We start from the raw sequence: 25,639 nt of genomic DNA, 5'->3' as shown, positions 1-25,639 counted from the left end.
AGGGGGAAAGTTGCATTCTCCCCGATATCCATAAATGCTGGTTCTTTTCAACAGACAAGTTGAGCAAATGGGGAGTATCAATGGGGGGGGGGGGGGGGGCTGTGCTAGGAAGAGAACCTATCACTTTGATCAGAATGGACAAGCTAACAGATTCCCTTCAAAGACGGAAGCCTTGAATAGCAAAGCGGAGCTGATGTTTATTTCATTTGGGCAGCTTCAGACCAAGCTCTCTTTTAGGAACACTAATTTTTCAATCTCTTTGCTTAAAGTCTGATGAAATAGCCACACAGAGGGAGTCCATTGTTTTCAATCAGTTGTCTGACTCTTGGACTTGCAGTGTTAAAGTGACTTTGTCATGAGAAAAGCATGGAAGCTGTCCTTGCTTACCCTCTTTGATTTCCTTTTTTTGTATACTTGTGAGTCAGAGACTAGGAAAGAATTGAAGCCAAAGCCTCAGCATGACAGCCAGTAGGCTAGCATTCTCAGAGGTTAGCATTGGCCGCTCCCATACTTGTCATGAGAGTTACTTTTAAGGAAGTACAGCCAAAGCTCGTTTGGCTGTACTTCTCCAGTGGTTCACAAGGGTGCAGTTTGTTCTGCACTTCTGTGACCCCTTTTTGTCACAGAGCCGGTCCAGGCAGGGGAAAGATCGTGGCCAGATGGTCGATCATCCAGATGCCTAGACCGGAACCTGGCTCAGCCTCTCGGCTGCACCTCTGGGAGACTGAGCCAGTGAAAGGGGAGAGGAGCTGCTACAGACGTGCATAGCACTGGACTGAGATGGTGCTCAGGTAAGTATTTGGGGGGGGGGGGTGGCTGAGGGGGGAAGCTGCACTTTAAAAGGTTTTTTTACTGTAATTCAGAGAATATGATGAGGTAAAAAAAATAACTTTACCTTTTTACAACCGCGTTAAGATATTATACATGTACATGTTGGGGAGAAATTCAGTTTAAAACTACAGTCGGCAATGCCATCATAAATATCTGTATTCAGCAATACCATACTGGAGTTTGAAAAGGACTTCCAGAACTGCTGAGTTTGATGAAAACTTAAATGTTTGCTATATGTGATTTTCTGTCTTCCAACTATTCTTGGGTCATGACCGTTGTGCTTTTATCAGTATTTACAGATAAACTTTTTGTAATAATTGCTTGCGCTGTTATACTTTTATTTTGATCTGCCTCTCTTATTCGTAGGAAGTGGAAAAGCAAACTTCACACTGGAGTCTTTACTTAAACCTGAGTGGATTGCTTGTTGGCCTGTTCTCAGTAACTCTCCTGGGTCCATGGAGCGACCATGTGGGACGTCGCCCAATACTCATCCTCCCTTTCATCGGACTGACCTTGCAAGTTGGCGTGTATCTATTGGTTATGTACCTAGAGTTACATGTTGGCTATTTATTAATTGGACGTGTTCTTGCTGGCCTCACCGGTGACTTCAACACCATCCTTGCTGGTTGTTTTGCTTATATAGCAGACATCACAGATCGTGAGTCACGCACATTCCGTGTTGCTGTTTTGGAGGCATGTCTAGGTATAGCTGGAATGGTGGCCAGTATCCTCGGCGGGTATTGGCGAAAGAGCCAAGGCTACATTAACCCATTCTGGCTTGCGTTGGCTGTTAACATCTTCACTGCTTTTTATGTTTATTTCTGTGTCAGGGAGTCGGTAAAAGACAAGAAGCCATCAAGCTTGATTACTCCCAAGCACTATAAGACAGTCTATCAGCTCTTCGCATTGCCTGGAGAGAATAAACGTCAGAGCAAGCTTTGGTTGTACTGTTTGGCTCTCCTATTGGTTGTAACTGTTCACATGGGAGCAAAGGACCTGATGGTGATTTATGAACTCAGCTTTCCTCTGTGCTGGGACTCTTTCCTTATTGGCTACGGATCAGCGGCCGAGCACCTGACATATCTTAGCAGCCTGGCTGGACTGCGCCTGTTCCAGCTGTTCCTTGCAGATGGCTGGGTGGCAGAGTTGGGATTCTTATCTAATATCGCAGGCCTGGTGGTCTTCTCTGTGGCCTCTACCACTCCAGTTATGTTTACAGGTGAGGTATTATACCATTTAACGCTAAGGTCCCCCCATATACATTATAGAGGCGTGAGGATTTGTTTGCTATATTTTTCCTTGAAAAAAGCATAAGACTTAATGAGGTAACCTCACAACAGATTGCACACGTGCAGCATTTGTGGCCCTTTTTTAAGATGCATTTACTTTATTCAGGGTATTTGAATGGGATACTTATGTTTTCAAACACGTCTAAAAAAAAAAAAAAAAAAAAAATCACTATTGTCAATGTATGTTAAGGTAAACTTGTGATGTCAGGAATTTGGGACCTGCAGGGTCTTCATCTTCATTATGAGCTCTATGCAGTGAAACCAGGATCGTTATATTGGGCCTGGAGCCTGTACCTTGACAGCTCTGCCATAGTTCTATCCTCACAGGTTCACTTAAAATGCATGTATCTGCCGTTAATGTAACTTCCTAGTCTTTCTAATGTGTTTCCTAAGTAAACTCGCCGGCAGGGGGGAAAAAATGATGGGGACCCCAACACTAACTTTTCCTCACTCTATCCAAACTTGGGGTTTTCCTTTAAAACTCCCAATATCTCAACCACTATACTGTTTACCACCATTAATTTTCAGTCCACCAGCTTTGCTTTAGATCACTTTTTATTCATAATAATGGCACATAACAAGGACCACAGTAACATATCAGATTAGTCCTGGACAAGCTCAGAAGCCCAGCTGTAAGCAGACCTTAAAGGCCAAGTGTGTGTTTTTTTTTTTTTTTTTTTTCTCTGAATTCCAGCTTCCCTATGTACCAATATACAATTCATGTACCTCTGTTGCAGAAAAATAAAAGCTTCCTTTGATTTATTAGAACAAGGTGTTACCTTAGCCCCTGCTGTGTTCCATAAAAAGCTTCATGACTTCCTGGTATGTAGATTTGGGACATGGGAACCAGTAAAACACACAGGAAGCAGCTCACCAGCTGACCTCATTAGCGCACGCACACCCTGCACCCATGTCTTATGTTTGTACGGCATCCCTGTGGCGTGCATTCACCTGGCTTGTCCATGTAAGCTGCCATAGCTGCTATGTTGTCATAGCATCCCGCCAGATGGGCTGACCCTTGTGCTCCTCGTGAGATTGACCTCTCAGAACATGAGTAATAACGTAGTCTCTCAGATCCCTGACGAAAGGCTCATTCACACGGGCACAAAATCACTGCCTTTTTAGATGCAGATAGTGTTGAATGCATCTTAAAAACACAATAGTTATCAATGAGCCCATACTCACAGCTGCATCTACATATGAAAATGTGTGCTGTAGTTAGCCACGTACTAAAAAAAAAAAAGTAGGACACAACTGCAGATTTTATGTGCGTAGATATTTTGACCTTTTTACTTAAGGACGCACATAAATGCACATAAACATGAGTCTTTTAGGTGTGTATTTTATGCGGGACCTTTCTTTCATGCAAAAAAATGCCTAAATGCAACGTTTTTATTTTCCCATGTGACTGAGCTTTATCTTTGCCAGCAAGAACCTGTCTTTCATGCAGAAAATATGCATCTGAATGCAGTATTTTATTTACTTATTGTTGTGCCTGTGTGAATGAGCCCTAAGGCTGAAAAACTGGGTGCTCATTACAAGTGTATTTCTGGTATTGTGTTAGGGGAACTTTGCTGTAAGTGTTTGTGCCTTGTTTATGTAATGAGGAGAAATGGCAGACTCCTGTTGTGGGTGTGTGGTGGTTGGGTTTTTTTTTTTTTTTTTTCTGATGGCACACTGAGAATCCAGGAAAATATACAGATTGTGTTACTGAATTAAGGCTGTTTCCACTAGTGCGTCCCCAAAGTCGCTCGATTTACACTGCGACTTTACAATGCGATTTGATGCGACTTTAAAAACAACTTTGATCTGCGATTTAGCCAGAGTGATGTAATTCCTTATCCTGCTTAGTTACTTCCCCTTCCTGTCTTCCACACTCACGTACATCAATATAGGAAGTGATGTATTTGGGAGGAGCAGAGATCATGTACTTCCGTGGAAGTCACAACAAAGTCGCGGTGTCAGACATGTACATGCGACTGCATTGCGACTTAATACCTTTCTATGGAGAACAAGTCGCACCGAAGATGGAACAAAGTAGTGCAAGAACCTTTTTTGGAGACGCTGCGACCTGAGTCGCACTAATTAGAACGGGGACCATTGAAATACATGGGATTTGACTTGTCATGCGACTTGACATGTGTCAAGTCGCAAAACAAGTCGCAGTAGTGGAAACAGAGCCTTAATGTGGTTTTCCTGTGCTAGATTTGCTAGATTGTGTGAGAGCTAATGTTTTCTGTCATCTGAAGTTGCTGTAAAGCTTTCTTTGCCCTAACCTGCTAAACCTGTTTGGGTGTGTGGGTTTTTTTTTTTCTTTCTTATGCCCCGTACAGTCGGAAAGGGAGCCTTTGGTCGGATATTCAGACCGTGTGTATGCCCCATCGGACTTTTTCAGATTAGGACCTGTCCACTTCCTTTATGTTAACATGGTCATAAACCCTTATGTACTGTATATACCCAGTGAAGTGACTGGTCTCGTGATACAGAGATACTAGAAACCCTCCTACGTAAGTTTGTATCTGTTTGCAATCCTTCCTCCTTCCCCTTTTTTTTTTTTTTTTTTTTTTTTTTTTTTTTTTTTTCTCTGTGTAAGGGAAACTTGTTAGAAGTGATTCATGTTGATAGCAGAGGAATGAAGCAGCAGACCGGTATGACACTTAGTGCTCTTAATTAAGACAAGTACACACTAGAGAAGAATATGCTTTATTCAAATTTCATGTCTGATATTATTTATAACCACTTTAAACCAAGCTCCTGTCATTTAAGCTCTCAAATGGCAAAGTCTGTACTGAAGCTCAGGCATATGATCTGAGGTGGAGCTTGCCACCAAGAACATTGGGGCCTAATCGAGTGCATGTGGGCTGCGAGTGCACGTGTATTGTGGCGTTTAGTACCTGTGTATTGTGTTGAGTATTAGTGTCAGGAAGCTAGTAGTTAGTTTGGACAGGGTATAATCCCCAATCCTCATTAAATTAGTAGGTACAATGCCCGGCGGGTGTGGAGATGCGACTCGGTGTACATCTTGCGGCATGTATGCGTTCCTTGATCATCTGATCGAGGACGAATACTGCAGTGCAAAATGTAAGCACATTGTTTCCCTGGAAGCCCAGATTTTGGATCTAGGGAAACAACTGTCAGCACTCAGAAGTCCCTCCATTCTAAAGGAGAGCCAGAAACATACCTGGCAGGGGCCAGCACAGAGGCGGGTGGAGACAAAGGTGCAGGCACTAAAAAAAGAGTAGATAGGATGGAGGGGAAAGGGCCAGGGAGGCCGATCCTGGGCTGGAACATCCCAATAAGTACGCTCCATTGATTGACCTTGGTGAAACCAGTCGGACCAGCACTGCTGGAGCTGAGGGACTCTCCTAGCTGCTAGGGGAAGAACTCCTCCAGTGAGAGTGGGGGTGAGGGGGAGCGAAGGGAAAGGAAAGACAGATTCTGGTGGTAGGGGACTCAATTCTTAGGACAGAGAGCAATCTGTCACAAACTTGAAGCATGAAGCACCAAACTGTATGCTGTCTACCGGGTGCTCGGCTTCAGCACATCAGATCTGGTGGACAGATTACTGGGAGGGGCTGGGGAAGACCCAGCTGTCATGGTGCATGTTGGCACCAATGACAAAATCAAAGACAGATGAGGTGTCCTAAAGAATGATTTTAGGGACTTTGGAGCTAAATTGAGGAAAAGGACCTCCAAGGTAGTATTCTCAGGAATACTACCGGTACATAGAGCCACAGCAGAAAGGCAGAGGGAGATAAGGGAAGTAAACAAGTGGCTGAGGAGCTGGTGTAGTAAGGAGGGGTTTGGGTTCCTGGAGAACTGGAGCGACTTCTCAGTCGGTCGCCAGTTCTATAGAAGGGGGCCGGACTGCACCTAAATGAGGAGGTTGAAGATGGCCAAAAAGTTAGAGAGGCTTTTAAATTGGGCGATGGTGGTTCAGAGGTAGAGATAGTCAGTGTGGAACATATTCCAGAGGGTAGTATTGGGGGCATTAGTGGTAGGTTGACTAAAGCACACAAACTCAAGGTAAGTATAGTAACAAGTCCTATTTGCAATCTCGGAACACCCAATAAGAGGACAGTATGCAACCGGTCTAAACTACGTGGCATGTTCACCAATGCCAGGAGCCTCGTGGACAAGATGGGAGCACTGGAGATACTGTTGTAAGAGGAGGATTTAGATTTTGTGGGAATTTTCAGAGACTTGGTTCAACAGAACCTTGGTTCGCAGGGATAGAGGGGGTAAAAAAGGGGAGGAGTCTGCCTGTATATCAAGAATAATGTACAAGTGAATGTGAGAGATGACCTCACTAAGGGAGCTAGGGAAGAGGTGGAATCCTTATGGGTAGAGCTCCAAAGGGATGAAACTAAGGGGAAAATACTGGGAGTATTCTATAGGCTCCCTAACCTGAGGGAGGATGGGGAGACGGACCTCCTATCACAAGTTGGATTAGCAGCAAGGATGGGAAGTGTCATAATGGGGGTTTTTTATTATCCAGACATAGACTGAGCTGAAGGAACCGCCCATTCGCCCAAAGGCTCACCAGTTTCTAAATGTCTTGCGGGACAATTTCATGGGTCAGATGGTAGACACACCAACTAGAAACAAAGCGTTACTAGACCTACTGATTACCAACAATACAGACCCAATCACAGATGTGGAAATAAGGGGCAATTTAGGAAACGGCGATCACAGGTCAATTGGCTTTAGTATAAATCACACAAATGGGAAACATAAGGGGAATACAAGGACATTGAATTTCAAAAGGGCCACCTTCCCTAAACCACGAACCTTGCTAGAAGATATAAATTGGGATAGAATCTTGGGAACAAAGAACACACAGGAGAGATGGGTTTGCTTTAAGAGCATATTAAATAAGGGCATGGGCCAGTGCCCAAAAATCCTGGATGGCTTACCTCCAATGTAAAAATGCATTTAAAAACAAAGGAGAAGGCCTTCAAAAAAATACAAGGCTGAGAAATCATCGGCATTCAGGCTTTACAAAGAATGCAACAAGAAATGTGAGCGTGCAATTAGGTCGGCTAAGATGGAACACGAAAGACACATAGCGGAGGAGAGCAGAAAAATCCCAAGAAATACTTTAAGTATATAAACAGTAAAAAGGACACACCATATTGGCCTCATAAAGAATGAGGAAGGAAATCTGGTTACAAAGGATGGTGAGATGGCATTGAATGTATTCTTCTCCTCAGTCCTCACGAAGGAAGTAACCAAACTGCAGTGTTTTTATCATCATGACACATCACAGGAAGCACCTTCATAACTAAAAGAAACCTAAGATATAAGGTCAGGACAGAATTAGAGATGGACTTGGAAATAAATGAGTCACCGGGACCAGATGGCTTGCACCCGATGTTCCTTAGGGAACTGTCAAGTAATTGCCGGACCATTGTTCCTAATTTTTACTAACGGGAATGGTACCAGCTGATTGGAGAAAAGCCAATGTAGCACCATTATTTAAAAAAGTGCCAAAATACATCCCTGGGAATTACAGACCGTTAGCCTAACATCAATAGTAGTATGCAAGCTCTTGGAGGGGATAAGAGACTATATACAGGATTTTAGTAACAAACTATTATTATTAGCAGTAATCAGCATGGATTCATGAAGAATCATTCTTGCCAAACCAATGCAAGAAGATCTGAACAAATTGATGGGATGGGCAACTACATGGCAAATGAGGTTTAATGTGGAAAAATGTATAATAATGCATTTGGGTGGCAAAAAATATGAATGCAATCTACTCACTAGTGGGAGAACCTCTGGGTGAATCTAGGATGGAAAAGGACCCAGGGGTCCTAGTAGATAACAGGCTCAGCAATGGCTGCTGCTAACAAACATAATATTGGCATGCTTTAAAAAGGGGATATCTCAAGAGATAAAGCAATAATTCTCACTCTACAAGACTCTGGTCTGGCCTCACCTGGAGTATGCTGTCCAGTTCTGGGCACCAGTCCTCAGGAAGGATGTACCGGAAATGGAGCAAGTACAAAGAATGGCAACAAAGCTAATAAAGGGACTGGATGATATTGGTTATGAAGAAAGGTTGAGATCACTGAATTTATTCTCTCTGGCGAAGAGACGTTAGAGAGGGGATATGATTTCAATTACAAATGCCATACTGGTGACCCCATAATCAATAAGGATAAAACTTTTCCATGGAAAGGAGTTTAACAAGACACGTGGCCACTCATTAAATATATAAGGGAAATGAGATTTAACCTTAAACTACATAGAGGGTTCTTTACTGTAAGTGCGACCAGGATGTGGAATTCCCTTCCACAGGCGGTGGTCTTAGCGGGGACCGCAAAATACAGGGATATACAATGTAATACTGACATATAATCACACACATAGGTTGGACTTGATGAACTTGTCTTTTTTTAACCTCATCTACTATGTAACTATGTAATCTTGACTTCTATAGATCATATGAGGCTATTACGGCCTTGGCATAGGATCCATGGGTGCTCCACAGAGACAGTGATTCCCCTCTGTCAGAGTAGCAGTGATTAACAACTCTTCACTGCTATACTATGTGCCAATATTGGGTTGCCTACCTGAAACCACAGTGGGATAGAATCTTCTGGGAACTCCATTACTATCCATGCTACATGATTATTTGACAGGTCATAGTACCATTCTTAGTTTTTGTTATAAATTTTTTTTGTTTGTTTGTAAATAAGTAATTTTTCTGCTGCACTGACAATCAGTGCCCTGATTAGCTGTGCAGATCTCCCCTGTGAGGAAATGCCACTGATTGGCTTTCCTCCCCTCATACGCTGTCAGCATGAGGAGAGGAATGCCGATGACCGGTGTTTCATCAGATTAGGTGACCCGTCAGATTTTGAAATGGAAGTGACGTTCTGTCGCCGCCAACTTGCTACATTTGCACTTGTCCACAGTGAGAAGGTGGCAAGCTGACATCTTATTGCACCCACTGGAGTCTGCCATTTCACACTTTTTACCACTAAACAGAGCTTATATAGTGAAATACATTATTTGGAAATCCATATGATCATGTTTTGATTTTGAATTGTAAAAGCAGCCGTGTTATGTCAGATTAGCAAACCTGTGAGATCACTGTCACTATAAGTTCCATTTAGTGGTAAAAATAAGTGAAATGCTAGACTGGTGGGTATAACAAGATGTCCTCTTGCCACCTTCTCACTGTATTCTTACTGTGGAAGAGTGCGGGGTGTAGCAAGATGGCAACAGAACGTCACTTCCGTTACAAATTCTGACAGGTCGCCGAATTTGACAAAACACCGGCATTTTCTTGTTTTGATGTAATCAACTGAGTTAAAGTGATTTTAAACGTTTTGGAATATTTATTTTAATATTTGGCATGCTTGCCTGCTTTGTGCAAAATGGTATTGTACAGAGCAGCCCCCATCGTACTCTTCTGGGGTCCCCCACTGGCGCTTTTAGCTTCTCTTGTCTTCAGAGTGCCCCTATAGCAAACCAAAAAGTATTGTGTAGAGTGCTTCTTGCTAGTCCTCCTTCTGCTCAGGACTACATGTCCCACGAGGCATTGCTCCTCACACATTCACAATTTCTCAGACACTTGCTGACCTGTATGAACAGGTGTACCGAGCTGTATGTGTGCTGCACTGTATTTTCTGATATGTAAACAAATCATGCTTTCTGTATGCAGGCCAACTAATTGGCTGACCCAACTAATTGATTATGAAAATAGTTGACAACTATTTTCATAATTGATTATGTTGATTCATTTTTTTCAGGCCTAGAGGATTCTGTTAAATTCGTTCAGCTGAAGTTTTGTGAAAGAATGAATCGTATGTATACCTAACTGATTTACCAATAAAGTAAACACTATTATATTATTTTTTTTTTTTTTGTCTAATAGGGTATGGGTTACGCTTCTTTTCAATGGCAACTACTCCTGTGATCCGTTCTAAGTTGTCAAGGCTGGTGGAAGAAGGTGAACAAGGTAATGCTACTTGGAAAAAAATCTATTAAAGTAAATACAGTAAACCTTGCCCTGAGAGCAGAGCCTTGTAATGGTGTTTTCTGGTATTGTTCAACCAGCACAGGAAAAACAAATTAGTTAACATTAAACCTTTTTGCATGTTGGCCTGAAGTCTCCTGAAGATTCAAAGGTCACTGCGTTCCTGGCAATCTTTGTAACAGATTTTTATTGCCAGTGTGTATTGCTTGTAAATCACAGCTGAAAAAGGAACTGCTTTTGTGGTATCTGAGAAGGGCATGGTTATGTAATAGCTGGGTTTGTAATGCGATCGCAGAATAATGTTCCTGTACTTTGTTGTTCTTGAGAGCCATATAGCATAGTAGTGTTGCCAGATTACTGTCAGCTATGCAAACTGCCATTGAATGAATTTGTAGTATAGAAAAAAAATATGCTGTAGGCGAGGAGGCTTTTTTTTTTTTTTTCTCCTTGGTGATTTCAGTCAGAATTTCTTGCTACACCACTGTTTTGAGTTGGTTTCTACAGAGCATACATAGCAGCTCTCAGGATCAGTGTTTCCTCATCCCTTCTTTGGAGGCTGTACTCGGACCCAGCTGGGATGGACGCGTTGGGCTAGACTGGAATGTGATCTTTGGGCACTGGGCTCTGCATTGTGGCACTTTCCAGGCCCGTGTACTTTGTTAGTTAGCCACAGAGCGTGGCATAGCCCCAGGCGTGGCCCTGTCCCTGAAGACTCAATGAGTACGGCTGGTTGAGCTGAAGCATTGGGAGCTACCTCATTGTTTGCACTGCTGGTAACCTTTTAAAATCTAAGGCTAAGTGCTGATGCCATCTGTTGGGTGGATTGCCAAATGTGTGCTGCACTTTTCTTATCGTACACCACGGGACACAGAGCCATAGTAGTTACTATGTGGGTTTTAGGCCACCTTCAGGCGATGGATACTGGCACACCCTAAGACAAAGAGTTCTCCCCCTATATAACCCCTCCCACTACTGGGGGTACCTCAGTTTTTTCGCCAGTGTCTAAGGTGTTCATCATGAGTGAAGATGTGCTGTGCTGAGCTCCACTGGAGCAATCCTTGCTGGGGCTAGCTATGCAGCGGGATCCATTCAAAGTGTCTTTTAGGCCGAATTGAATGCTACCAGAGCCTCGTGTCCGAAGAAGTGCGGTTTTGCCTGTAAATGCTTCTTTTTTTAACCACTTCAATACCAGGCACTTATGCACCTTCCCGCCCAGACCAATTTTCAGCTTTCAGCGCTCTCACACTTTGAATGACAATTACTCAGTCATGCTACACTGTATCCAAACAAAATGTTTATCATTTTCTTCTCACAAATAGAGCTTTCTTTTGGTGGTATTTAATCACCACTGGGTTTTTCATTTTTTGCGATATAAGCAAAAAAAACAGCGAAAATTTTGAAAAAACATACTTTTTTTTTAGTTTCTATTGTAAAATTTTTCAAACAAGTCATTTTTCTTCATAAATTTCTGCCAAAATGTATACTTCTACATATCTTTGGTAAAAATAACCCAAATTAATGTATATTATTTGGTCTTTGTGAAAGTTATAGAGTCTACAAACTATGGTGCCAATCACTGAAAATTGATCACAACTGATGTACTATCTCACCTGAAGGCCTATCTCATTTCTTGAGACACTAACAAGCCAGGAAAGTACAAATACCCCCCAAATGACCCCTTTTTGGAAAGTAGACAGTCCAATGTATTTACTAAGAGGCATGGGGAGTTTTTTTGAAGCTGTAATTTTTTTCCCACAATTCTTGGGAAAATTAAGATATTATATTATATTTTATTTATTTATTTATTTTTTTTTTTACACAAACTGGTCATATTAACAGGTTATTTCTCTCACACAGCATATGCATAATTGCAACTACACCTCAAAATACATTCTGCTACTCCTCCTGAGTATAGCGATACCACATGTGTGAGACTTTTACACAGCCTGGCCACATACAAAGGGCCAACACTGAAGTAGCACTTTCAGGCGTTCTACAAGCATAAATTGCACATATCCTTTCTCAACCACCTATTACACTTTTGAAGGCGCTGGAGCACCAGGACAATTGAATTGTCCACAAAATGACCCCATTTTGGAAAGCACACACCCCAACGTATAATCTATGAGGCATAATGAGTCTTTTGAACGGTTCATTTTTTTTTTTTTTTCCAGAAGTTTTTGGAAAATGTGGAAAAAAAATGAAAATGCTTTTTTTTTTTTTTTTTTTTTTTTTTTTTTTTTTTTTTTTTTTTTTACACAAAGTTGTCCATTTATAAGATATTTATAATGCATAGCATGTACATAGCAAAAATGACACCCCAAAATACATTCTGCTACTCCTGAGTATGGCGATACCACATGTTTGAGACTTTTACACAGCCTGGCCACATACAGAGGCCCAAAATCCAGGTAGCACCTCCAGGCATTCTAGCAGCATTAATTACACATATCATTTTCTGATTACCGATCACATTTTTGTAGGCCCTTCATATTTCTAACACATAGCAGGTACATACCAAATAACAAAAGATTACCTGTGGTTTTAGAAGTGCAGTGGTCCACAGAGGAGAGCATCGGTCCAGGCAGCAGGCAGGAATGAGGTCAGCGACAGCAAAAGCAATCATCCAGGCAGCAGGCAGGAATACTGTCCATAGTTCATACAGGCAGAGATACTGTCAGCACAGCCAGAGCACAGGTCCAGGTAGCAGGCAGAGGTGTCCCGGCAGAAATACTGTCCAAAGTCAGAGGCAGCAGGCAGATATATGGTCAACACAGCCAAAGTATTGGTCCAAACAGCAGGAAGAAACACGGTCCATAATGTAATGGGTCTTTACAGGCAGCAATATGGTCAGCACAGCCAAAGTATTGGTCCAGGCAGCAGAAAGGACCATCAAGCTTAGGGCCAGGGGGACAGGGGTAGAGGCTTCTCCCACCCAAATCGCTTTGAAGCCTCTGGGCAACCAGACCCTGTTCTGGGAGCACAGAAAACGAAAAACTGGTTTTCTCTACTCAGAACGCTATTCTGAAGCCCCTCACATATGTGAGACCCCTGTGTACTAAAGTAGATGGCCAAAAGATCAGTCCAAGCGGCAGGCAAAAACCTGGTCGATTAACAGGCCAAGGTCGGTACACGTGGAAGTCAGAAACGTGGTTTAAATCGGCAGGCAGAGGCATCGTCGGTAAACAGGCTGAGGTTGGTACACATGCAAGTCAGAAACGTGCAGAAACGGCAAGCAAAGACATCGTCTGTAAACAGGCCAGGGTCAGTTAATTAACATTGGTAGCAGGCAAATGGGGAAATGGCAGTCTGGTAATAATACAGGGAATGGTTTGTAGCAAGAGATATACAAATAAACCGCCCCTGAATCTCTCTTACTCCATTGCGCCAAAGAAAAGTGCAAAGCTATATAAAAGATGTGTAAATGAATACAAAATATGTGTACATCCACAGTGTACAGTGTTTATAGTGACACTTTTCACTGGGTGTTAAGGAAATTTTCTTTTCATGATAAAATTTAATATTTTTCATGACACTATTATTATTTTTATGCATAAGTAGAGGGTCGTAGGCATTATACTGCTCTGACCCATTATTTTACACAATTTATATTAGCGCCGCTATCTCTATCTGTACACGTGTGAGAGGTATAGTTTTGGGTTTTGATCAGTCTATGTATTTAAGTGGCAGCTTTTTTTCACTGTACACTGTGGATGTACACATTTTGTATTCATTTACACATCTTTTATATAGCTTTGCACTTTTCTTTGGCGCAGTGGAGTAAGAGATTCAGGGGCAGTTTATTTGTATATCTCTTGCTACAAACCATTGTCTATTTATTTACCACCTGCAGCCTTAGATGCCATTAATTGTAAACAAGTTAAAACTTGGTGGGATGTTTTCATGTTTGAGGTGGTTTTATTCATTGACCACTGATGATATATCATTTTATTCTCCTTTTTTTAGACTCGTCCGCAGTCATCCATATTTTTTATTAATAGGATCAGATTGTGTTTCTGTCATTGTTTGTCCTATGCAGCTGTAGGATAGTATCATGACTAATTTATATAGCTTGTATTTTAAACCAGACAAATTCATTATCTCCTGTTGAAATGTTCATTTTTAATTTATTACTATTCATTTTTATTGGTTACTTTTTCCACATTAGCACTGTAACTAGTGGTGGATTATAAGTTAGGATATGTCATATATGGTAATGCTGGACGCAGCATTCTAACTACACACCGTAAAAATGTTTGGGATCCACTAATGCATTCAGTCTTTGTACCTGTGCTTCACGGTCAGGGGGATATGAAGTGTGAGCATGTGCAGAGCAGGAGGTCACATGACTGATGGCGATCACATGACTGATGGCGATCACATGACTGATGGCGATCACATGACTGATGGCGATCACATGACTGATGGCGATCACATGACTGATGGCGATCACATGACTGATGGCGATCACATGACTGATGGCGATCACATGACTGATCATAGATGGTATATAAGGATTGATGAACCATCTGTGTAGCCAATCCCATTTGAAAAAGTCTATTCGACGAAACATGTCTTGGGCATGGTTACACGGCATTCCATCGCACTGACATTAGATGCTGCTGTCTGAGGAGGACTACACCGATCGGATGGCTGGGCCTTAGAAGGTTGGGTGAGAGATACACCAGTTTACACTTCAGGTCCGCTGTGACCGTGGTGCACCGTTGGATCACTGATCCTGTTGCTTGCTATGCTTGCTGTGGATTTCTTTTTAAAGGCCTTTATGTTTCAGTTTAAAAGTGAGTGTAACCATTGAAGTGTGTTTGAAGTGATTTTAATAAATCTGTCAAAATGGTATCACGCTATGTGGAGCACTTTATTCATTTTTTCACATATGGAGCTGGCTTGATTGGAGTCACGGTTCATCACATGCAACCCAGGTGTGGTTCAATTGCTGTTTTGCCAAACACGAGAGTGGGAGGCTATACAATTTGGTGAGTGCGCTCTTCAGAGGGAGTGGTGTCACTATCACGGTGGTGTGGTGGAAGAGTAGAAGAAGATTTTTCACAAGAAGATTGAAAAACAACTGTTGAACTTGATCATTCATTTCTTGTAATTTATTATTTATAGTGACACTTTTCACTGGGTGTTAAGGAAATTTCTTTTCATGATAAAATTAATATTTTTCATGACACTATTATTATTTTTATGCATAAGTAGAGGGTCGTAGGCATTATACTGCTCTGACCCATTATTTTACACAATTTATATTAGCGCCGCTATCTCTATCTGTACACGTGTGAGAAGTATAGTTTTGGGATTTTGATCAATAATACAGGGAACTAATATTGGATGAATGCATGATAATTTCTGAAGCAATCTCCGATGCACAGGCCAGGTTGGGAGGGGCATTGGGGACAATAATAGCTGGAATCTCTTCTTACTCCTCCTCTGCTGCATACACGGCATTTCTTTTGGCGTCTTCTTCCAGATTCTGTGGGGGGAATGCTATAGGGAAGGTGTTGCTCGTGAAGTCTACTCGCAGCATCCGAGCGAATGCTTCCTGGGGCGGGACCTTGTTGGTAAATGAGGGCAGTGACGATCGATTCAAAATACTTGAGGTAGGTGACTTGTTGGTTTTGAGTTGCTTTTTGGTAGCAGACAAACGAATTAAAAAGGGCCATGTGAAAAAGGTGAAAGGCAACTTTCTTGTACCAGTAACGGGACTTTCTGTTTGATAAGTAGGGCTGTAGCATCTGATCGTTTAAATCCACCCCCCCCCCATATACATATTGTAGTCGTGGACACATTCGGGCTTTACAATGGGGCCGCGTCTTCTTTGGATCTCCACCACGGTGTCATTGTGGATGGTAGAGAGCATGTGGACATCTTTCTTGTCCCTCCACTTCATGGCCAACACCTCCTCGTTCCTCATGAAAATGCCGATTCTCCCTTTCTTTTTTTGCCAACAGATTTCGTGGGAATCCCTTACAGTTTTTTTTTTTTTTTTTTTTTTTTTTTTTTTGAAGGTACCACAGGCCGGGGTTTTTTTATTATAAAGGTGACGAAAAAGGGGCAGGCTGGTATAGTAGTTGTCGACATATAAATGGTATCCTTTGTCGAATAGGGGGTATGCCAGCTCCCAGACAATTTTCCCACTGGTTCCAATATATGTGGGGCAATCATGGGGCTGGAGCTGGGAATCTTTGCCTTCGTAGATCCGGAATGTGAAGATATATCCAGTGGCTCGATCGCATAATTTATTTAACTTCACCCCATACCTGGATCTCTTGCTTGGTATATACTGCTTGAAGTGCAGTCGGCCAGTGAAATGTATGAGGGACTCGTCCACACAAATTTTTTGGTCTGGGATTCTTTGAATCGCTGGGAAACGGAATTGATTAGCGGGCGTATCTTGAACAATTTGTCATGGTTGGGATGATCTCGGGGAGGGCACTGGGAATTGTCACTGAAGTGGAGAAAACGCATAATCATGTCGTATCTTGTCCTGGACATGACAGCGGAATATATGGGCATGTGTTGGATGGGGTGGGTGGACCAATATGCATGGGCTTCTTTCTTTTTTGTAAGCCCCATATTTAAAAGTTAGGCCCAAAAACATTTTAAATTCATCCAGTGTGACACATCGCCACTGGAACATGCGGGAGTAGGAAGAATTGGGGTTGGCAGCAATAAATTGGGATGCATATAAATTAGTTTGATCCACCATATTCTGCAGAAAATCTTGGGGGAAAAATAAAGAAAAATAATCGAATTCAGAAAAATTCGTAGTGTCGGGCTGCACACCTGGCTGCGCGGTGAAAGGGGGGATGATAGCAAGTCCTGAGTTGGCAGGCAACCATAAGGGGTTTGCCAGGGCATCGGGAAGGTAGGACTGGGGCGGGGTTCTTCGGGTTGGGCGGGTAATTCCAGTGCTTGTACTGGGCTCCTCTTCCTGGGGTCTGGCGCTGCTGGTGGTGGGCAGATCTCCTGATCTTGGTCCTGATCTCAATCTTTTGGGAGGGACGGTTTCCTCCGCGGACTCGGACTCTGATCCACTATCCTCCACTGGCTCGTATTCTGAACCAGATGATGTGAGCTCCCCGCTGCTCCCATCATCCGACATGGTAAGAATCTCATATGCCTCCTCGGGTGTGTAAAGCCTTTGGGACATTATGGCAATTCTTATTGGCGGGCCTGTGTGGTGGTACAGATGGCGGTATGGGTGGTGGTACCGATGGAGGTACGGGTGGTGGTGGCGGTACGGGTGGTGGCGGTACAGGTGGTGGTGCTACCAATGGCGGTACGGATGGTGGTGGCGGTACAGAAGGCGATGGCGGTACTGATGGTGGTACGGGTGGTGGTGGTACCGATGGCGATACTGGTAGCGGCCTGTGTGGTAGTATAGATGGTGGGCCTGATAGAGGTACTAGTGGTGTTATTGGTGGCGGTACCGATGGCGGTACTGGTAGCCTGTGTGGCGGTACCGATGGCGATGGGCTGGTTGGCAGATGGGCTGATTGACAGATGGGCTGATTGGCTGGGCTGTGTGACAGGTCCTCTTTATTGGGGGGGGGGGGGGGCCGTGTTGTGCACAGTACAAACAGTATTGTCAGACACACTGAATAACTCACTGATCCCTGCTCTCTCCTCTCACGATCTGTGTGTGAGGAGAGAGCAGGGATCAGATAGTAACAGCAACTTTTTTGTTTACATTTGTGACAGGCTGTGATTGGACACAGCCGGTCACCTGGTAAACAGCCAATTTAATTGGCTGTTTACCGATCGGGGAAGCGCTGTGTCCAAGGGACACTCGCCTTCCTCGATCACTACTCTGGATGCCTTATTATGACAGGTGATCGGCTGTGACTTTGACACAGCCGATCACGGGGTAAACAGCCAATAGAATTGGCTGTTTACCTAGATTGGGGAAGCGCTGTGTCCGAGGGACACGCGCCGCCGCCGATCGCTGCGGGCACGCGCCGGCATGTTATCCTGCTGGACGTCATATGACGTCCAGTCAGGATAACTCAACCACTTCCCGGATGTCAATATGCTATTGACCGGGCGGGAAGTGGTTAAAGAGCTCGATCCCGGGATCCAGTACTTTTTGGTATTAAGGCCATTAAGTTTTACTGGCGGGATGCTGTTACAGGTCCAGGATTGTGGGTTCCCCGAGGGTCTCCGGCTCCTGTAGGTTTAACGGAACCCACCGTGAAGGGTGAAGAATGGGTCTGTTAGTTTTACCTCAGAAAACCCTGCGGCGGAAAAGGCAAGTGGAGTTTTCTAAAATGTTTTATTTTTCTTATGAAAGGTCTCCTTTTAATTAGTAAATGTTGTCACGGTGTCACCGGGGGGGGGGGGTGCTGTATGGAGCACATACCTTCTCATGCTTCCTCAAACGGATCATGATGTGTCCGGAACAGGCTTCCTTTTCTCTCCAGCCAGCAAGCAGACCTCTGGTAAGTCTGGGGGGTTTTCCTCCTCACCAGACATCCCCCCCACCTGTGCTGTATTCTCCCCCTCTTCACAAGAAAGAGCGCAGGAGAAATGGGGGGGGGGGGAAAAAAAACTGTCAGCACGCTGCCCTACTCGGCGGATTCCAGGCTCTGTCCTCGCTGTTTTTTTTTCCCCCTCTCGGAGTGATCCCGTGGGATCAGAGGCCCGCGCTCGTGTGGGAAAGCTCTTTTTTTTTAAATTGGGGGGGGGGGCTGGGCTAAGCGCGGCATTGGCGTCCTCCAACGTCCCGTGCGGGAATGTGTGTTTTTAAAAGCACCATTATTGCTGCTGCAAGCTAACGGAGGGACATGAGGGGCATAAAAGGTTTGGTGACACAGGCATTCCTTTGACACATTTACTAGTGCATCAAACTGAGCATTGATAGCAGCGGCAGGGCTGGACTATTGCTCAAGCAGTGGATGCATTCCTTCTGGTAGTACCTCTGCTTTGTGCATTGGGCTATGGTCGGAAGGGGGGTTAAAAACTCCTCAACAAAAAAGAACCATAGAAGGACTTCTACAGCCACAAGCAAAGCCTAGAGCAGTCTCAAAACAGATGGCATCCTCCCCTGAGAGTGCCTTGGCTGGTCAGAGTGAGCCATCAGGGATGTCGGGTGTTGCAGCTGCTCTTAACACTGCAGCCCCTGTTTATATTACTTAAGAGGTTTTTTCCTCAACCATTTTAGGTTTGGAACAAAATATTGATGCCTTAATCGCATTCCAGAGTGGGACTAAGCGTGACAGGTCCCCTTCCATTACCCAGGACCCTCAATCTGAGGAACACTGGGTGAGAGATGACGAATTTCTCTCAGGGCACCAGAGGCGGACTCCTCTTCTGAAGAGGCTAATACGGATGGATCGGGTTCTCAAGAAAGGTTGTTGGTACAATCTCTCACTGAATTGGTCAGCTCCACATTTTTGCTGTCAGTAGCGGAGTCAGTTGATGAGCCCACTTCTTGTTTGGGTTCGCTAAAGCCTCCCCAAGCTATTCATGCTTTTCCTATCCATTCATTACTAAAAAAAGCTTGTGTATTCTGAGTGGAAGCACCCAGAAAATGTTTTCCTCCAAAAAAGTTTTCAACACTTTATTCTATGGAGAAGAGTTTAATAAGAAATGGGGGATTCCAGCAATTGACGCTGCTACATCCTCTGTGAACAAAAACGTAACTTGTCCGGTAGACCATGCTCAAATGCTGAAGGATTCCAAGAGATAAGAAGTTGGAATTCCTATAAAATATTTCTCTGGCAGGTTCAGTGGTTCAGCCTGCGCTGGCAGCAATCTGGGTATGTCAGTCCTTAAAAGACCAGTTTAAAGAGGTGCTCAAGATTATTCCTGATAAACAGGCCCAAGATTTGACTGGGATATCAGAGGCGTTATGTTTTACAGTAGACATTATGAGAGATTATATTCTCCAGGCCTCACGTCTTATGCTGGGGATGGTGCATGTGCGTAGAATTCTGTGGCTGAAAAATTGGTCAGCCGAAAGGGCCATGCTTTTGCCTAGTTTTCCATTTCACGGTGAACGGTTGTTTGGAGACAATTTGGATAAATACATCCAAATTTCTAATGGAAAAAGTTCCCTTTTACCAGCTAAGAAGAAGTTTAAGCGGTTTTCTTTTAAACTAGCTTCTTCTCCAGTGCCAGGAACATCCGCCTCCAGGCAGTCACAACGGCCTCCGCCATCAAGTTCAAGAGGTAAACCTCAGGGTCAACCCCAGGGTCAAAAGAGGCCCAGGTGGAGGAAACCCACAAAACAAAATACTAAAACCTCCTCATGAAGGGACACCCCCGCTTGCTCGAGTGGGGGAAGACTTCTGCAGTTCTCAAGGGTCTGGCAGGAAGAGTGTTGCGACAAATGGGTGGCTTCCTCAATATCTCGATGTTACAAACTAGAGTTCCCATCTCCTTGTTTTCTCAGATCAAGCGTTCCCAGAGATCCAGAAAAAAATCTTTCTGGCTTTGGATCATCTCTTGTCTCAAAAAGTGATATCGGTGGCCCCCATGGAAGAGTGAGGGTTAGGGTTTTAGTCAAACCTTTTCACGGTACCAAAACCAAACTGGGATGTCAGACCCATTTTAGCTCTCAAAGATCTAAACTTTTTTTTTTTTTATTTTCTTTTTTTTATCCGCTCTTTTCGCATGGAGTCAATACGATCAGTGGTCTCCATTCTACAAGGTGGAGAACTGCTAGCATCAATCGACATCAGGGATGCCTATCTCCATGTACCTATTTTTCCTGCTCACCAGAAATACCTACGCTGCAAGATAGAAAATCTTCATTTTCAGTTTGTAGCTCTGCCTTTTCAGTCTAGCTACTGCACCTTGAGTGTTTTACAAAGGTTCTGGCTCCCCCTTTAGCCAAATTAAGGGCTCAGGGTATAATGATTCTAGCTTATTTAGACAATCTACTCTTGATAGATCAGATCAGTCGGTAGCTTGCTTAAACCAAAGTTTGGTCAACACCATCCGCTACCTGGAATATCTAGGTTTGATTCTCAACCTAGAGAAATCCTCCCTAAAACCATCAAGGAGATTGCAGTACTTGGGGCTGATCATAGATACAGCTCAGAGGGTGTTTTTGCCACAGGCAAAGATCAGTTCCATAAGGGAACTGATTCAGATGGTCAAAGAAAAGAAGAATCCTTCTTCTGTTCAACTTTGCATGAGATTGTTGGGAAAGATTGTGGCTTCATTCGAGGCCGTACCTTATGCGCAGTTTCATTCAAAACTACTGCAACACAGTATCCTGTCAACTTGGAACAAGAAGGTCCAAGCTGTGGACTTCCCAATGCATTTGTCCCCCAAAGTGCGTCAAAGCCTCTTGGTGGTTCATATCCAAGAATCTTCAAAAAGGAAAATCCTTCCTACCAGTTACCTGGAAGATGGTAACAGATGCCAGCCTTCTGGGCTGGGGAGCAGTCCTGGAAGAAGCATCTGTCCAAGGAAAATGGTCCACAATGGAAATGACCTTGCCCATCAATATTCTATAAATTCGGGCTAAAGGCCTGGACACTCAGATTACGGATTTGTCCTGTCAGGATCCAATCCGACAATGCCACAACAGTGGCCTATATCACCAAGGGGGCAGAAGTCGTGCAGCCCAGAGAGGTGAAGCATATCCTATCTTGGGCAGAAGACAACATCTCTTGCCTATCGGCAGTCTTCATTCCAGGAATAGAGAATTGGCAGGCGGACTACTTGAGTCGCCAGCAGTTGTTCCCGGGAGAATGGTCTCTTCATCCCGACATCTTTCTGTCAATGTCAAAGATGGGGAATTCCGGGCGTGGATCTGTTTGCTTCCAGGTTCAACAAAAAGATCAACTTTTTGTCAAGGACAAAGGAACCACTGGCATGGGGAACAGATGCCTTGGTTTTTCCGTGGGATCAGTTTTCACTGATCTATGCATTCCCTCCTATTCTGCTGCTTACGCGCCTTCTTAGCAGGATCAAGCAGGAAGGGAAGGAGGTGATTCTTGAGGCCCAGGAGATCTTGGTATGCAGAGATTGTGAAGATGGCAGTAGGGGACCCATGGACCCTACCACCGCGGCCAGACCTTTTCTCACAAGGTCCGGTATTCCATCCTACCTTACAAACGCTAAATTTAACGGTTTGGCTATTGAGACTCGCATTCTACAAGACCGTGGAATGTCAGGTTCAATAGTTTCTACTTTGGTTAATGCTAGGAAGCTGGCCTCCAGAGTCATATATTAGCGTCTGGAAGGCATATGTCTCCTGGTGTGAATCCAGGGGTTGGCACCCCAGGAAATGTGTCATAGGTAGGATCCTTGAATTTCTACAGATGGGATTAGAAATTAAGCTGGCCTCTTAAAACTCTCCGGTTCATAGCTTTATTCAGGGGGTAAAGCGGATTAATCCTCCAGTTAGGTCACCCCTGAACCCTTGGGACTTGAATTTAGTCCTGTCGTCGTTACAGAAACAGCCTTTTAAACCGATACAAGATATTCCCTTGGTCCTTTTTGACAAGGGAATTCGTTTTTCTGGTTGCTGTATCTTCTGCAAGAAGAGCATCAGAGTTGGCTGTTTCTTGTAAAGAGCCATATTTAATTATTCATAAGGATAAGGTTGTATTGGGTCCTTTGATAACGCCCTGTAGGTTGGCGAAACAGCATGTTGACATATTTCCGGTGGCACTGACGTCATTCCCTGCTGCTTGGAATGTCCTGGTTTCTGGAACGCATGCCGTGAGCAGCGTCCAGATCCATCTCCAATCCCTTTACATGCCTGTTTTTTATCAACTATTTTGTAAGTACCCATTTTGTATATGGAATAAATCCCTTTTCAAATGTTACTTTTCACTATTTTATATATATAAATTTTTTTTTTTTTTTTTTTTTTTTTTTATCTATCCTTTCTTGGTGCCTGGTGATTCTGCTGAGAGAAATTCCAACAAGAAATATTTTGCTCTGATGGCCACAACACCACTCCTGAGCTTCTCTGGATACCATCACATAAGCTTGAAGTGACCCCCAGACTGCAAAGCTGGGGGTCATCGCCATTTGGTGAGTGGGGACACATGTGGAGGTGGCATTTCTGCACCTGAAAAGTCCTGGAGCGTCTGTGGTCCATTCCACTTCAAAAGTTAGGTAAGGGGTGTTTTTTTTTTTTTTTTTTTCCCCCCCCATTGCGGATCAGAACATTCAGCACATTTATTTGGACTTTATGTTTTTTGCTTTTTATATTCACATCTGCACTCATCTACACTTGCGAGCACCACATTTCCATAATTTTACTTATCCTAATTTCCTACCGAAGGTAGTGTCAGGTTTTCGTTTAAACCAGGATATCATTCGGCCTTTTTTTTTTTTTTTTTTTTTCCCAGAACCTCGTTCTGCGGAAGAAAGGTCGCTACATTCTCTTGATATGGTGAGAGCAGTCAAGGTCTATTTGAAGGTGACCGCTCAGATTCATAAAACCAGATGTTTTGTTTGTGTTGCCAGAAGGTCCTAAGAGGACAGGCAGCGTCCAAAATCTACTATTTCTAAATGGATTTTTCAAGTGATTGTTCAAGCTTATGGTTTAAAGAGGAAAATTCCACCTTTTCATATTAAAGCGCACTCTACCAGGGCTGTTAGTACTTCCTGGGCAGTGTATCGCAAGGCCGCAACTTGGTCTTCAGTCCATACGTTTACCAGGTTCTATCAAATAGATGTAAGAGGTCATGAAGATATCGCCTTTGGGCGCAGTGTGCTGCAGTATAAGTCCTCTAGTCTTAGTGCCCTACTTTTGGTGTCTCCCTCCCTTCAGTTGGCATTGCTATGGGACATCCCACATAGTAACTACTATGGCTCTGCCTCCCGTGATGTACGATAAGAAAATAGGATTTTTAAAAGAGCTTACCTGTAACTTCCTTTTCTTTGAAGTATATCACAGGACACAGAGGTCCCTCCATTTTTGGTATAGACATGTATTGCTTTGCTACAAAACTGAGGTACTCCCAGTAGTTGGAGGGGTTATATAGGGAGTGCACTTCTTGTCTTAGGGTGTTCCGGTGTCCATCACCTGAAGGTGGCCTATAACCCACATAGTAACTACTATGGCTCTGTGTCCCGTGATGTACTTCAAAGAAAAGGATTTTACAGGTAAGCTGTTTTAAAAATCTTTTTTTTTTTTTTTTGTAACTTAAGTAGTTTATTTGGATTAAGCTTCTCCAAATGAACGATTTCCTTCACTAACTGCTGCAGCGGCTCTCAAGTGCTGTATGAGCTGTATGTAGTTTCATATAGTACACAGCGCTGTTCCAGCTGTGAGATGAGAAATTTTTGTTTCACACCTGGCACAAAATAGCCAGGCTGTGCGACTATCAGCTGTTCATAGACAGCTTTGTATTCTATGAATGAATACAAAGTTTCCACTAATTGGCTCAGGCAGGGTTTGTGATGTCATCAGCCTGATGCTCCACCTCAGCCAATCAGAGGAAGCTTTGTATTCATTCATCGAATAACAAGCTGCCTATGAATGGCAGAGTGCCACACAGCTCAATCCAACTCTATTTTTTTCTAGGTGTGAGACAAAGTTCTGTCTGAACACAGCACTGTATACTGTATTTAGCTGAGGCTATTTATGTGCCTCCCTTTTCCCAGTCACATATACTCGAATTTTAGCAATGCTGACAATCCATGGGGTTCATTGAGGGACACAGGTCACACCCATCTGTATTTTTATAATCCTGCTCCCATAACTGGTTTGTTACAAAAGTTAGGCATGCCGGCACTTGGAGGATCATCCTGAGCTGGCATACAGTGTTGTGTTGTATTTATTTATTTTTTGGAAAATGGCTGGGGAAAGTGGTGGCAGGATCACAGTGGCTGGGGGAAGTGATAATTTACAAATTGCTTTCCGGGTCTTACTAGGTAGAGGAGATCAACAAATGGATATTTGCTGGTCTCCCTCCCACCTACCTCGAAGCAAGACACATGGCATGCCAGTCCCAGGTCCCCGGATGGAAACGTGTTGGGGACGTTCTAATGTTCACTGGGTGTGTGGAAGCAGTGACAGTCCCTTAAACCTTCAAGCAACATTTTCTAAATACTTTCTGCCGGCCAGGAGGACCACCACTGGAGTTAGAGCTGTCAACTACTCGCAGAGGCACCACTTACCACCACACCTGCAACATCCCAACACCATACCCCTGTCCTGCCAGCTTTCACTCCCCTGCCACCACCATGCCTGAAATCTCCCCATTATTGCGCCATAAGGAAGTTCCCCAACCCAACCAACCCTGTACGTGTGTGTGTTGGTTTTTAAAAAAAAAAAAAAAAAACCACACTCACACTGACACACTCACACTGACACACTCACACTGACACACTCACACTGACACACTCACACTGACACACTCACACTGACACACTCACACTGACACACTCACACTGACACACTCACACTGACACACTCACACTGACACACTCACACTGACACACTCACACTGACACACTCACACTGACACACTCACACTGACACACTCACACTGACACACTCACACTGACACACTCACACTGACACACT

The 25,639-nt window shown here is 43.7% G+C and overlaps 1 protein-coding gene across 1 annotated transcript in view; it reads left to right on the top strand.

Annotated features, from left to right (window-relative positions):
* Nucleotides 1–1,197: 1,197 nt before the first annotated feature.
* SLC46A1 (solute carrier family 46 member 1) overlaps nucleotides 1,198–25,639 on the top strand; it is a gene marked incomplete at its 5' end in the record, with an annotated part of 54,017 nt that continues 29,575 nt past the window's right edge. The window contains 2 exon segments of the mRNA XM_073616760.1: nucleotides 1,198–2,050; nucleotides 10,012–10,095. Of these exon segments, the coding sequence (XP_073472861.1) occupies nucleotides 1,198–2,050; nucleotides 10,012–10,095 (937 nt within the window).

The sequence above is a fragment of the Aquarana catesbeiana genome, linkage group LG02, assembly GCF_042186555.1.
Source record: "Aquarana catesbeiana isolate 2022-GZ linkage group LG02, ASM4218655v1, whole genome shotgun sequence".
Classification (NCBI taxonomy): Eukaryota; Metazoa; Chordata; class Amphibia; order Anura; family Ranidae; genus Aquarana; species Aquarana catesbeiana.
This window is presented reverse-complemented; position numbering and strand designations above follow the sequence as displayed.